The 13,895-nt window shown below is 36.1% G+C and overlaps 2 protein-coding genes across 2 annotated transcripts; one reads left to right on the top strand and one right to left on the bottom strand.

The window, feature by feature from the left end:
- Positions 1-4,592: 4,592 nt before the first annotated feature.
- Positions 4,593-5,119, bottom strand: LOC110732858 (uncharacterized protein At4g04775-like). Its single transcript, XM_021912857.1, has 2 exons — positions 4,712-5,119; positions 4,593-4,607 (listed from the first exon to the last, which is right to left on the bottom strand). Exons 1-2 carry the CDS (start codon positions 5,117-5,119, stop codon positions 4,593-4,595), a joined length of 423 nt encoding a protein of 140 aa, XP_021768549.1.
- A 6,604-nt stretch (positions 5,120-11,723) lies between these two features.
- LOC110732239 (uncharacterized acetyltransferase At3g50280-like) lies at positions 11,724-13,491 on the top strand. The gene has a single exon (XM_021912154.1). It carries the CDS (start codon positions 12,021-12,023, stop codon positions 13,392-13,394), a length of 1,374 nt encoding a protein of 457 aa, XP_021767846.1. The 5' UTR covers positions 11,724-12,020; the 3' UTR covers positions 13,395-13,491.
- The last annotated feature ends 404 nt before the right edge of the window (positions 13,492-13,895 follow it).

The raw sequence follows: 13,895 nt of genomic DNA, 5'->3' as shown, positions 1-13,895 counted from the left end.
CGCCACGTGTCCACCCATGCCAAATGGGACAACCGGCCATCAAGGCCCAATTCAGTCTAGAGGCCCGATCAGCCCTAGGTTTACCTTAAACCTAGAGAGTTGCACGCTTCTCAAGGCTATAAATACTCGATTAATCCTCATTAATCACACAACAGAAAAGAGATCGAATAATCAAGAGATCAAGCAGAGAAGAACAGAGTTATTAACAACCGGCTAATCTCGCTAACGACGCAGATTACCAACACTAAGCACTCTCACCTGGAGAGATCTCATTACTTTAATTTCTGTATTAATTACTCCTTAATCAGGTACTAACTTGACCGTTGGAGGCGGAGCTCTCAGGAGTCTCCGTTATTTTGCAGGTACAGGCGTCCGGTTCCAGTCTCGGAATTGTAACTCTCCCGCAGGACATCAGAAAACCCCGAAACAAGGTACATTGGTGTAATCACCTTAAAAATTTCTGTCCTTTACCTTAAATAATGTAAAAAATGTGAAAACCCTAAATATTTAAGTACTTGAAATTGGAACCCTAATTTTTTAATTGAAAAAATTGACTTGACAATTAAACAATTGCAACACTTTATCACATAATTAATTAACAATAAACTTAATTGAGGTTGCTGTTGAGCTTAGATAATTGTACATTGGTTGCTTGGTTGTTTAGCCCTGCTTATTTTATGCTATGCATGTTGTTTGACTGAATGTAGCCACATTGTTATTGAATAATTACTGTTATCAATGTTGTAAGGAGCTTCCGTCATATGTTGATATGAATATGTGAATACAAAAAGGGTTAGACAGAATATGTGGGGGGAGGGATGTTTATGAGATTGAGTTGTTGGTTGAAGGAACTTAATGTTGGGAATTTGAGGAAGTGGGTGATCCAAGCATATGATTTAGTGTGTAGTAGAGTACCCCAAAATTTCAGTGTCTGGTATAGGTTACATGGAAGAAACTTGACTAATGGAAGGAGGAAGGTGGAGACATTTGATGACATTATCAATTTGGTCAACAACAGAGATAAATTTGATAGAGTTATAATTTGGGCCTTAGTTGAGAAACCAAACCCAGTCCAACAACTTCAACAGGGCCTAGGTCCAAGGACAAAGAACTTTAGCTTTGTACCTACTTTGACACCTAAACCAGAACCCCCAACTTTTCTTCTGTGTTACCATCTACCAGTACAAAATTGAAGCCCATTAAAAAAGAGGTTAAGCCTGTTAGGTGGATCTTGAGGTTAGTTATCACCCAAAAAAGGCAAAGTAGATGATGATGATGATGATGATGATGATGATAGGGAAGCTTTAGTGATTACCCTAGCTGAGTATAATAGCCATTTTAGGCAGGTACAAAAAAGCCCAATGTTATCCTCACAATGCTTAGAACCTTATTTGCCTCCTTGTCCACAAAAAACAAGCCAAGAACAAAACCCTTTCCCAAATTCTTCTTCTGTACCTTCTGTGAACCCTAGCAGCTCTTCCCCTCTGCAAAAACCTACCCCAAGAAAGAAAACAGTTGCTCAAAAGGGGAAGTCAAAGAAGAGTGTAACTTCAAAGGGAAAGCAGGTTAGGAAAGAGGGTACAAGAAAGGCTGATAGAAAGAGAAGTTCAAAGAAAGTGACTGAACTTGGGGTTGATGGTGAGGACTGGAGTGGGGAGGGTTAGTGATCTGATGAATCTGAGTGGTCAGATCTTGAAATTGACTTTGGGTTTGGAGGAGAGGACATGTTAGAAGAGGAAGCTGATCAGAGAAGTGCTGAACCTGAGATAAGGGAGGAAGCTGGCAATGAAGGTCATGTGGAAGAGGTGGAATATGACTCTGAAGAACTAAGGAGTCTTCAAGGCTCAGATGAAGAAGTAGATTATAACCCTTATTTTAACCCAGAGGTTGATTTCAAAAGAAGCATTAACTTTGTGAAAGGGTTAAAGTTCCCCAAATGTTGAAGTAGTTAGAAAAGCAATTAGGTGTCATAGCATTGAAAACCATTATGACTATTATTTTTTGCATAATGGGAAGGCTAAGGTTAGTGTGTACTGTAAGAACAAGTGTGATTGTCCATGGGAGAAGAAGCATGGTAAGATAGTGTGCACATGTGTATCTGAGAACAAGTGTAACTTTAAAATACTCTTGAGGCAATTAAGAATGGATGATACACTACAGGTGAAGAACTTGAACTTAAACCACACATGTGGCTTTCACCATAAGAGTTCAAAGGTCACATCAGAGTATTTAGTAGATAGGTATTTAGATGAATGGAAATCTGATCCCACTTGGAAGCTTAAAGTGTTCATTGACAGGGTGTACAGGGATTTGGGGGTTCATATTGGATACTATAAGGCTTGGTTTGCCAGGGCAAGGGCAAAGTTAATTCTGTATGGAGATTCTGCTGAGGAGTATGCAAGAGTGTTTGATTATGGGTTTGCTGTGCTGAAATACAACCCAGGATCTTCAGCAATTATTGTAATTGAAAGGCCTCCACCCAATTTTCAGAAGATGTATGTTTGTTTTGAAGCCTGTAAAGTTGGATTCAAAAGAGGATGCATGCATGTTATTGGAGTAGATGGGTGTCATTTGAAGGGTGTTTTCCCAGGGATGATACTTGTTGCTGTGAGTAAGGATGGCAACAACAATATCTACCCAGTAGCTTGGGCAGTGGTGGAGGTGGAGAACAAGGACACATGGATTTGGTTTTTGGAGCTGCTAATGAAGGACATTGAGAAACCAAGGGGAAAAGGGCTGACATTGATGTCAGACAGACAAAAGGTACAAAGTTGATTCCTTTTTTTATTTACAACTACTTGTGTTTCTTAATAACACTCTCACATGTTAAACACTTCATATTGTCTAATGCAGGGATTGTTGGAAGCTTTTGCTGTTGTGACTCCGGATGCTGAAATTAGGTTCTATGTAAGGCACATTTGGGCTAATTTCAAGCTCAAATTTGGTGGTGAGGCTTTCAAAGAGCATTTTTGGAAGTCAGCAAGGTCAACTACAAGGGTATGTGTCTTACATTATCATTTGTTTAGTAATATATCTCACCTTTGCATAGTCATCTAAATTAAATCATTGCATTCATTGTTAGGCTGATTTTGAGTTGTATATGGCAAAGATCAAAGAATTGTCTCCAGATGCATTCCAGTATTTAGATTCAATTCCTCCTAGGCATTAGGTTAAATATGCGTTCTCCACATATAGCAAGTTTGATATGCTGTTAAACAACATATGTGAAAGCTTTAATGCTTTGTTGAGAGATGCAAGAGACAAACCAATAATTACATGCCTAGAATGGATTAGGAGGTATGTGATGAAGAGAAACACTGAGAAATGGGATGTTGTGCAAAGTCATGAAGGCAGATTTATGCCTTATGTTGCCAAGGTCTTCTAATTTGTGTCACAATTGGCTAGCATCTGTGATGTAATTCCTTCTAGGCTGGACATTTGGGAAATGGACTAGTACAATGACAGATTTGTAGTCAATTTGGGGGAGAGAACATGTAGCTGCTTCAGATGGGAGCTTACTGGGATCCCAAGTGTACATGCTTAGGCTTGCATTATTAAGAAAAGACTCAGGCTAGAGGACTTTGTTGATTATTTCTACAGCAAGGACGAATACTTAGAGGCATACACACCATGTATCAGACCTATGCCTGGCATGAAACAATAGGAGAAAAGGCCTGATATGATGCAACCCATACCACTTGTAATTAGAAAAATGCTTGGCAGACCCTCCCACAAGAAAAGGAAGCAGGAAATTAGTGAGAGGGAAGAAGTTGTGGAGTGTCAAAGAGCTAAGAAACTACCAAAGTGCTTAAACTGTGGACAACCTGGGCATTATAAGAACAAGTGCAAGAATTCACCTCCAGTCGAAGAGATTGACTTAGGTGGCAGACCCCCATCAATGAACCCTTGGAATGTATTGCAAAGACAGAAGAATTGGGAAAGAGCTGTGAAAAAGGTATGTGGGGACTCAAGCTGGGTTGTATCTTTTAAGGTTAATAAACCATACTCTAAATGTGTTTTAATTTGTTTTAATTTTTTTTTCTCAGGGTAAGATTAACCCTCAAACTGGCACATCCACATCACAAACTACTCCATCTCAGCAAAGCTCACAAGGTGCAGCTTCTAGTCCACCACAACCTACTCAACCAACCCCAACACCCCAGCCCCTGCCTCAGACAACTGACACAAGGAAGTCCAAGGCAGCACAATCAAAAGCAAAGCTTCTAATTAAGTAAAAAATGAAGAATCAGCCTGTGTGGAAGCCATAGATTATGATGTGATTTGGTTATTTTCTGTATTTTGTGTTAAGAACAATCCTTATATATTTTGTGGGGCTACGTGTACTTCAACCTAATATTACATTGTTGTAGCCTATATTTTATTAAGTGTGGATGAACAAATCCACTTTGGCCTTGTAATTAATTTGGATGATGAAATGCAAGGCTTTTTCAGTATGAATGTGCTCAAAATTTATGCTTTAAATTGCATTGTAAAGGTAGTAATCAAAACACCATTCCATTTCATTGTCATGACAATATTACAACCTAAAATTGATAAAGGTCAGCAATTGCACTTTGTTTACATACCAAAATCTATGACATATGCCACTAATACAGTGCAAATGTAATACCAATCATTAACTAATTGCCTACTACATCAATGTCCTTCCTAAATACACTAACACCAATCCAATAATAACAATTATCACTACCAGAATCACTCCTGATATGCCATCCCTATCACCTGCCTTTGCCTTCTTCATAGCAGTTGAAAGTGTCTTGCATTTCTTGTTAAGTCTTTCTTTTTCAATCTCTACCCTTGCCTTTTGGTCTTGAAGCAGGCAAACTTGTTGTTTCAGTAAAGCAATCTCATTTTTCATCAGCTTTTTGTCCAACACAAGTTGATTAGTAACAACCCTCTGCCACTCAAGTATTTCTTCATCAATCCATTTGAAAAATTTGCATCCTCTTCTACCAGATGCAGCATCATAGAATTTACAAGCCAAAAATCTTCTCCCAGGGTTTTTTGTAGTCCACGACGTCTCCAATTTTGGTGGAATGCCACAATTGCACTTGTTTGGATGATATTGCATAGCGGAGTGGTATGAAGAATTGGACATCCTACCAATTACAATGTCAATTAGTTATTAAAATGCTTCAAAATTCAATCTCAAATACAAAATAACCGATTCCCAGAACTCAATTGAACTCCCAAACCCTAGAAATAAAAACCCCCAATTTTGATTGAACACATATACCCTAACCTGAATCAGTAATTTAAACCCTAATTCTTTTAATTGCATTCAATTAAACCTTGTAAACAAATGCGAAAAACAATTAATTAGAAGGAAAGTGTGAAAGATTACCTGAATTTGTGTTCAATTGCTTGATTTCTTCAATCGGATTTTTTGAGTGACAATGGAGGGAAAAAAATTACATAGGAGAGAGGAGGAGAGAAGGTAGTTGGGGGGGAGTTAATTGGGTGGGAAAAATTAAAAAGTGGGCCCCAATAACGTGTAAATTGGACGGAAAACGTTAATAGGTAGTGCTACCCAAATATTTTCAAACTTGCGGGTAGTTGTAAACAAATAAAAAAATGGGTAGTTGTTCACAAATGACTCTATCTTGTGGATAGTTCTAGACAAAATGTTTATTTGTTCTTAAAGTGAAATTTTTGGTTTTTTTTCATCTGCTATTTTTTTAAAGTCATCTACTAATTTATTCCTCTGCAGATGTTATTTGTTGAATTGTTCTTTTTCAATTAAGGATTTCATCTAGCTATTAAGCCTTGAGGTACTATATAATTGTTATATTGGTTCTTATTTTTATTATGGAGTACAAGTCTATTATATTCACTTATTTTAAAAAAATTAATTTATTCTTTCAAAAAAAATAAAAAATAAAATTCATACTTCATATTCCTTACTATGATTTGTATAGATGAATACATAGTATGTATGTCTTTTAATTGTTTTTTCCATGGTTGTTTCATTTAGTTTTATCGTTTTGAATTATTTACATGTCGAAATGAGCTAAAAAAATAAATAAATTTATAACACTTTTTTTTATCACGTTTCGTATTACGATTTAGGATTATAGTGTTTACAATTTAGCATTGGGGACTTTGAAATAATTTCGCCTAAGGCCTCGAAAATGTCAGGATCGACACTGTGGGGAACTAAAAGATTTTAACCTTAATTGATCTAGGATAGATTGGAATAACTAGGACACGATTGTGGAGCAAACCTACAGTAATAATGTAAACAAAAGAAACTGACAAATCGTACCGGGAAACATTTTTTTTTTTTTTTTTTTGTCAATGATTGTTACAATAATAAAAAGTAATCTATATCAACCATTCATTCATATATATTACCAACATAAACGAATGGTTGTGATGCAAATTTAATATAATGGCTATCGTAGCCACTCAAAGGTCATCCCTTAGTCGTACTTGGTAACTTATCCCTTTGCTTGTATTAGCAATTAGCAATTTAGCATATACCAATACTAGAGTTTCGTACCTTATCCTAGCTTTAATGCATACGCCTAGGGGTGTACAAAAACTGGACCGGACCTGAAACCGGACCTGAACCGACCTGATCCGGACCGGACCTGACCCGGACCTGTTAATTCAGGTCCGGTCCCGGTCCTTAAAAATCAAGGTTCCCGGTTCCGGTCCGGACCCGGTCTAAACCCGGGGTTTTCAGGTCCGGACCTGAAACCCGGAAAAATTGTATTTTAAAAAAAATAAATAAATAAATAAAAATAAATCAAAAATCAAATTAACGCTGCTTGCTGCTTTGCTTGAGTGACGAACTGACGATTCTGTTCTCTTTCATTTCTAACCCTAAGTCCCTAACGCTATCTCCAAGACTCCAATCTCCAAACTCCCTGGCTGTCTCCCCCTCTCCCTCACTCTCACTATCTCTCAGCCAGTCAGCCCAACGCCCACCGCCGACAGTGACACCTCCCTGCCTTCCTCACTCTCTCAGGCGAAGCCCAGGCGCCCACCGCATGAGACAGCTGCCGTGCGATTCTCCATTTCTCCGGTAAGTTATTTTTTTTTTAATGTAAATCTAAATTATCTAATTATGTTTGGGTATTTTGTATTCAAAATAATGAATTAAGTGTTAGAATTTATATGTTTATTCATGTTTCAATTGCTTATAATGATTGTTTGATGTTTGCATGTTGAATTTCTTTTTTTTAGTTCATTTGTTTCGAATTTATGTTTTTTTTTTTTTTTGGTTTTCTTGAGTTTAGGGTTTACGGTTTTAGGGTTTAGGGGTTAGAATTGATAAGAAGTATGGTTTATTTTCGAATTTTTTTTGAATTTATGTTTTTTTTTTTTTGGTTTTTTTGAGTTTAGGGTTTAGGGTTTAAAATTGATAACAAGTATGGTTTGTCTTCGAATTTATGTTTTTTTTTTTGGTTTTTTTGAGTTTAGGGTTCAGGTTTTAGAATTGATCACCCTATCACAGATTCACAGCCTTTGAATCTCTGTTTAAGCCAAATCTGTGTAATATTTTTGTATTGAAGATGGTTCAAGCGCTACTTTGCACACAAGATTGGCTTAGAGCTAAGGAAGTGCCAATTGTTGATGTGGAAGAAAATTTGAAAGAGTTAGAGGAAATAGAGAAAGGTAGTAATAATTTTATGTACTTGAAATTTTGTTACACCAAATTTATTATTTCATTGTTATCAATCATTAATATATTCTATATTGTATTTTATTTAGAGGTGCAACGTGGTGAATCTAACGATGTAGACGATGAAGTTGTTTTCGTGGACTCATTAGTGTGAATCACGCGATCAAAGGGAAAACAACTCGTTGGAGAATTTATGTATTTCTAGTACTTGAGACTTTGAGAGTTGAGACTTAAGAGAATTTATGTAATGTTATGAGTTTTCGTGGACTTATTTGTATTTTCGGTGGATTCAATTGTATTTTTGGTGTTTGAGAATCGGGACTTTATAGACTTTATTTAGTTTTGTGATTGATAATTTTGGTTTGTATGTAATTATTAAATTATGCAACAGGTCTACAAATCAAAAAACAGGTCCATATGCAGGTCCAATAGGTTTTTTATTAAAAAAAAAAAACGAAAAAAACACAAAATAGGTCCATTCAGGTCTAAACCTGGACCGGACCTGATTTTTCAGGTCTGGCCCGGAACCGGACCTGTTAATTCAAGTCCGGTCCCCGGTCCTCATAATTACCCAATTCAGGTCCCCGGTCCAAACAGGTCTGGTCCAGGTCCGGTCCGGTTTTGGACCGGTGTACACCCCTACATACGCCTATTTAAAGGCCTTCATTAGTTAATGGAAATAAATCATCAATTTTTCCAACAAATAACCAAACTTCATTAAACCTCTCTTTTTTCATCTTGTTTGTTGCTCTTCAGAAGCCTGTGTTTTTAGTATTAATTGGTGTAGAGGTCATCACTGCTCACCATTGGAATTGCCGAAAAATTTGTGTATGCGTCTAAGCTTCGAATAGGTTTGTTATTCATTCTTATTAGAAGTTTTGTTATGATCGATTTGCTTGAAATTTATATTTTTAAGGCCATCACTTTGTTATTTATGTCCTATCTAAAATTTTATTTTATTTGACTACCAACAAAATACAAAAATGTAAAATTTGCTACCCAAACCGTTAGTGGGGCTCCCTCTTTAACTAAAAGTTTTGTTTTTTTCGATTTACATGTTGAAAAATATTCCCTTTAAATTTTGAAGGTCATTTTTAGCTCATGAGGGTCCAAGCTAAGTTAAACTTAAAATTGACAAAAAGTAACATAAAGCCCTTGTTTTGCGTGTTAAGAAATACATTGATTTGCATGTCATTAATTTTTTTAGCCGCAAAAATTATTCGGGTAAGGTTTTGGGGTTGATTTAGTTCTTACGGGTCCAAATTGAGCTCAAAAATGACAAAAAATAACATAATTGCATTGTTTTGTGTGTTCAATAATGTCAATTTAGACACGCAAAATGAGGTATTTACTTTATGTGTTGCCATTTCAAGCTCAATTTGGATACATAAAGGCTAAACTGACCTCTAAAATTGTTAAATATTGAGATAATATGAAATGGTCCCGGACAACCCAAACAAGGAGTAGGAGAATTTTGGTCACAAACAAGATTAAGGAGGTTCCATACTAAAACCAATTGGTGATAGTAGGAGTTACTCCTCTACCTTATAAAGTGAAACTATACCTCATTTTTTTTCTCAAATGTAGGATACTCGATCATCACAAGTGGGCTACAATGGGTGTCAACATTACCCGAACAATTTTCACGGTAAAAAGAATGGTTACCAGCAAATCAATGCATTTCTTGACGCGCAAAACAAGACATCTACGTTATTTTTTTAAGCCAATTTTGAACTTAATTTGGATCCTTAAGAGCTAATAAAATGACCCCCTTAAACCTTAATGGAACATTTTTCGACATGCAAAACAAGAAAAAAAAAATTAATAGCTGACACTAACAAAACCCTAATGGAAAACGTTTAAGTGGTAGAAAAATCAAGAAATCAAGATTTTTCGATCCAATCGTTCCTAGAAAGTCTAAAGAAATCTCTCTCTCTTACTCTCGATCATTTTTACCCACTAGCAGGTCAGTTTGTCACCGAGGTACACGAAGACAAGCATGAAAGCGTAGTGTATGTAGATTGTAACAAGGGTCCTGGGGCTAGATTCATTCATGCCGATTTAAATATGACCATTTCCGATATTCTTTCACCAAAAGATGTTCCTTTGGTAGTTCAATCACTTTTTGACCTTAATGAGAAGTTGGTGTCAGTTGAAGTCACTGAGCTCATAGATGGTATTTTTATTGCTTGTACGGTAAATCATAGTGTTACAGATGGAACTTCATACTGGCACTTTTGGAACATATGGTCTAAGATACATAGAGGAAATGGTAAGGATACAATATGCGAGTCAGATCTACCTGTCTACACCCGTTGGTATCCTGATGGACATGCTCCCGGCCCTTACCCAATTCCCTTTATTCACCCTGATGAATTTGTAAGAAAATTTGAACCGCCTCAACTTAGAGATCGGATATTTCATTTCTCATCTGAGTCTATAGCAAGAAGAAGATTATTTACGTGTAATCACTTAGCTGCCAACAATAGAAGAAGATTAGATTAATCACTTAGCTGCCAACAATAGAAGAAGATTAGATCCTCCTTTACCAGAGTATCACAGCCGGCGAGCTACTAGAAAATAATTTGGGGTGTCCAGTTATGGTATATCTACTAGGAAAATTATTTTCTATCGTATGTAATCTTAGGTTTTCTATGAATATTCTAACTATTGAACTTTTCCAAGTCACATATATTATATTAACTCTTTATGAACTTTTCCGTATGTGTTGGGCAATCACAATTAGCCAATCAATAATTCTGTGGTACCTAATGAGATGTACTTTTTTAAACTTTTATGACTAGCAAAATTTACTATGAGAATGTCTGCAGAAATTTCCAGTCATATATTAAACCATTCAATGGCGACATATGTCTGCAGAAATATATATTAGACCATTCAATGGCGACATATATACACATTTGTCATACCAAGCAAAGCTTGGTCATTGGAAAAGTTTGCATCTCACAATCAAGAGCTTGTGGAATCAAACCCCACCAGAGGCACTTAGGGTGGGAATTCCCTTATCCTTCCCCCCACTTCTAAAATACCTAGCTCGCTAACCCGAGCCGAGAGGACCTGTGAGAGATTCCGGCCTGTTAGGGCTCTTCTCCTTACCAAAAAAAAAAAAAATATACATTTGTCATTTGGTATACTATAAGGAGTACTTTTTTTTTGTCTTCGTTTTTCTTGTATATGACTAGTAACACAGTGCATATTCTAGTATCGTTTATACGGATAAACCAACATACATTTATTTCTATATTAATCAAAGGGTTTTTAAACCTACAATTTGATAAAAGAAAACAAAATTATAGTCTTCAACAAATTATTGAAACATTAAGATTATTTGTATTTATTTCAAGCTAGGGGTGAGCAAAAAATCAGGGTACCCTGAATCAAAACCAAAACTTGTAAGGAATCGCAGGTTTCGGAACCGGAACCTATATAAGAGGTTCCGGTTCCTGGTAACAAAATGGAGAACCTGTTGCAACAAGTTCCGATTCAGGTTTTTAATTTTTTTAAACCGGAACCTGTAGGGTACCCTGTAACCTAATAAAAGTATCACTTAAGTTCAAATTGTACACCAATTCTAACCTATTTTTTAAATAATAAATATCAAAATTACAATTATAATAAATATATGTATTAAATTTGCTAAACAATTACTATTAGTTTGTTTTATTTGCGAGTTATAAACATTATAAATTAGTAACCATCTAGTTTGCATTTCACAAGCTCTTGCGACCGTTGCAATATTATTTACTAAAGCGGTCAAGCTTAGACCTTAAGCAAGCCTTTCTCGGGAAGTAACCCGTGTTTTATTGCTTTCATTCTCTTTTCTTTTTAGAATAGGTTTTGACTCATGAAATTTTTTTTGTGCTTTGTGCTAGGTTCATAACTTGATATGTTCTTATGCATTGGTTTAGATCAAGAATCAAGGAAATTTGACTCCACTTTTGCTAGCACATGGAGAACAAGATTCAATTTTAGAGGTAGTCAGCTTCAAGAAGGTTTAATTGGGTCGTTTGCGGGTATTTACACCTATCTAATATCCGGTAATATCCTTTTTCATAAAAAAAATTCTGCAAAAAGTTATTAAGTATATTACAAGACAGGGTACCCTGAATCGGGATCGAAACCTGTAGATTCTGATTCCGATTCCCAATTTGAGGAACCTGTTTCAACAAGTTCAGTTCCGGTTCCAGAAATTTTAACAGGGTACCCTGTTATGCTCATCCCCATTTCAAGCTAAACACATATGAAGAATCATCCGTATATAGTCCCTCATCAACCCATTGTTCACCTAATTAAGCTGCATGCTAATGAAAACTAAAACTAGAACTCCCAAAAAAAAAAAAACTTGAAGATGAATTCTTCTACCGTTAACCAGATCTCTGAATTCTTTGTGAAGCCAAAATATGTTGTAGAAGAATCAAAACATGAGCCTTATCATCTTGCTCCCACAGATTTAATTATGCTTTCTTTCCATCACATCCAAGTCGGTCTCATGTTCACCAAACCTTCCCATCTAAACGATCAAGAGTTTTCGATCCTTTCGTTCCTTGAAGGTCTTAAAGACTCTCTTTCACTCACCCTCGTTCATTTCTACCCTCTGGCGGGTCAACTTGTCACGGAAGTAGATGAAGAAAAGCATGAATGTCGAGTCTATGTAGATTGCAACAAGGGTCCTGGGGCTAGATTAATCCACGCGGCTTTAGACATGACCGTTTCTGACATTCTCTCCCCAAAGGATGTACCTTTGGTTGTTCAGTCATTTTTTAACCTCAATGAGGAGGCTGTGAACTACGACGGTCACACAAAACCTTTGTTGTCTGTCCAAGTCACTGAGCTCCTAGATGGGGTGTTTATTGCGTGTTCCATAAATCATTGTATTACTGATGGAACTTCATATTGGCACTTTTGGAACAAATGGTCCGAAATACATAAAGCTAACAACCAAAATAATCAAATTTATGAGTCAAGTCGTCTACCAATCCACAACCGTTGGTTTCCCAATGGATGTGATCCCCCTATTGCCCTTCCCTTCACCCACCGCGATGAATTCATAAGAAAATTTGAACCTTCTCAACTTAGAGATCGGATCTTTCATTTCTCATCTGAGTCTCTAGCAAGGTTAAAAGCCATAGCAAACAAAGAAAGTAACACCGAAAATATTTCTTCTTTTCAAGCCTTGTGTGCACTTGTTTGGAGATCGATAATTAGAGCAAATCGAGTACCTCATGATCAAGTCATCTATAGTGATATACTTGCCAATACGAGGCACAGGTTAGATCCACCTTTACCCGAATTCTATTTTGGCAACTCTGTTAAGGAAATCACTACAAGAACTACAACTAGCGATTTACTTGAAAACAATCTAGGGTGGGTGGCATCATTGTTACACCACTCGATAGCAAGTCTCAATGACAAATTTTTGCGTGATTCAATCAATGAATGGTTGCAATCTCCGTTTTGTTTACATCATGCAGAGCTATATGACTATAACAAGGTGACAATCGAACAATCGCCAAGATTTGACATGTATGGCAACGAGTTTGGGCTAGGGAAGGCGGTAGCAATTCGTAGTGGGTATGCAAACAAAGCTATGGGGGTGATATATGCTTGCCCGGGACGTGAAGGAGGCGGAGCTGTGGATCTCGAAATATGTTTGCCACCTGATTCGATGAATGCTCTCGAATTAGATGAAGAATTCATGGCCTTTGTATCATTGCCGGAGTAAGGATTTACTACGTTCATTATATTAATTTTTTCTTTAATTTATCAGATTGTTGTCAAATTTATTATCAAACTAGATGGTGATCCGTGAGATGCACGGTTTTTTCATCTAAGATTTTTAATTATTTGATTTATGTATTTAATAATTTCAGACAAAATTACAAAAGTTTAATTTTTTTTTTTACTATAATTTATAATGAATTTATTAAATATATATAAATTGTAAATATGATATTTTTTCCGCTATATAAAATCTTTAATGTGAAATGATAAATTTTTAATAATTTAAATCCTAAATCATTATTCATTGTTTTACCATATCTTTTATTTCGGTAGAATTACCAACCTCGTCCACAACCAACCTACTACATCAATGGATAAATTGAACCTTGAAATGTTAGCCAAACTGAAATTGATATAAATAAAATCTTTTCATTTATATAAAATAAATTAATATATTTACCAATAAATGAAAATTTGTTGCGATATAAAATCAAATCTATGC

The sequence above is a fragment of the Chenopodium quinoa genome, unplaced genomic scaffold (genome assembly GCF_001683475.1).
Source record: "Chenopodium quinoa cultivar QQ74 unplaced genomic scaffold, ASM168347v1, whole genome shotgun sequence".
Classification (NCBI taxonomy): domain Eukaryota; kingdom Viridiplantae; phylum Streptophyta; class Magnoliopsida; order Caryophyllales; family Amaranthaceae; genus Chenopodium; species Chenopodium quinoa.
The sequence above is the reverse complement of the archived record's forward strand: the minus strand, read 5'-3'. Positions and strand labels throughout refer to the sequence as shown.

Bases quoted from the DNA above. Each gene is read 5' to 3' on its own strand.
- LOC110732858 (XM_021912857.1), bottom strand. From the start codon at position 5,119: ATGTCCAATTCTTCATACCACTCCGCTATGCAATATCATCCAAACAAG.
- LOC110732239 (XM_021912154.1), top strand. From the start codon at position 12,021: ATGAATTCTTCTACCGTTAACCAGATCTCTGAATTCTTTGTGAAGCCA.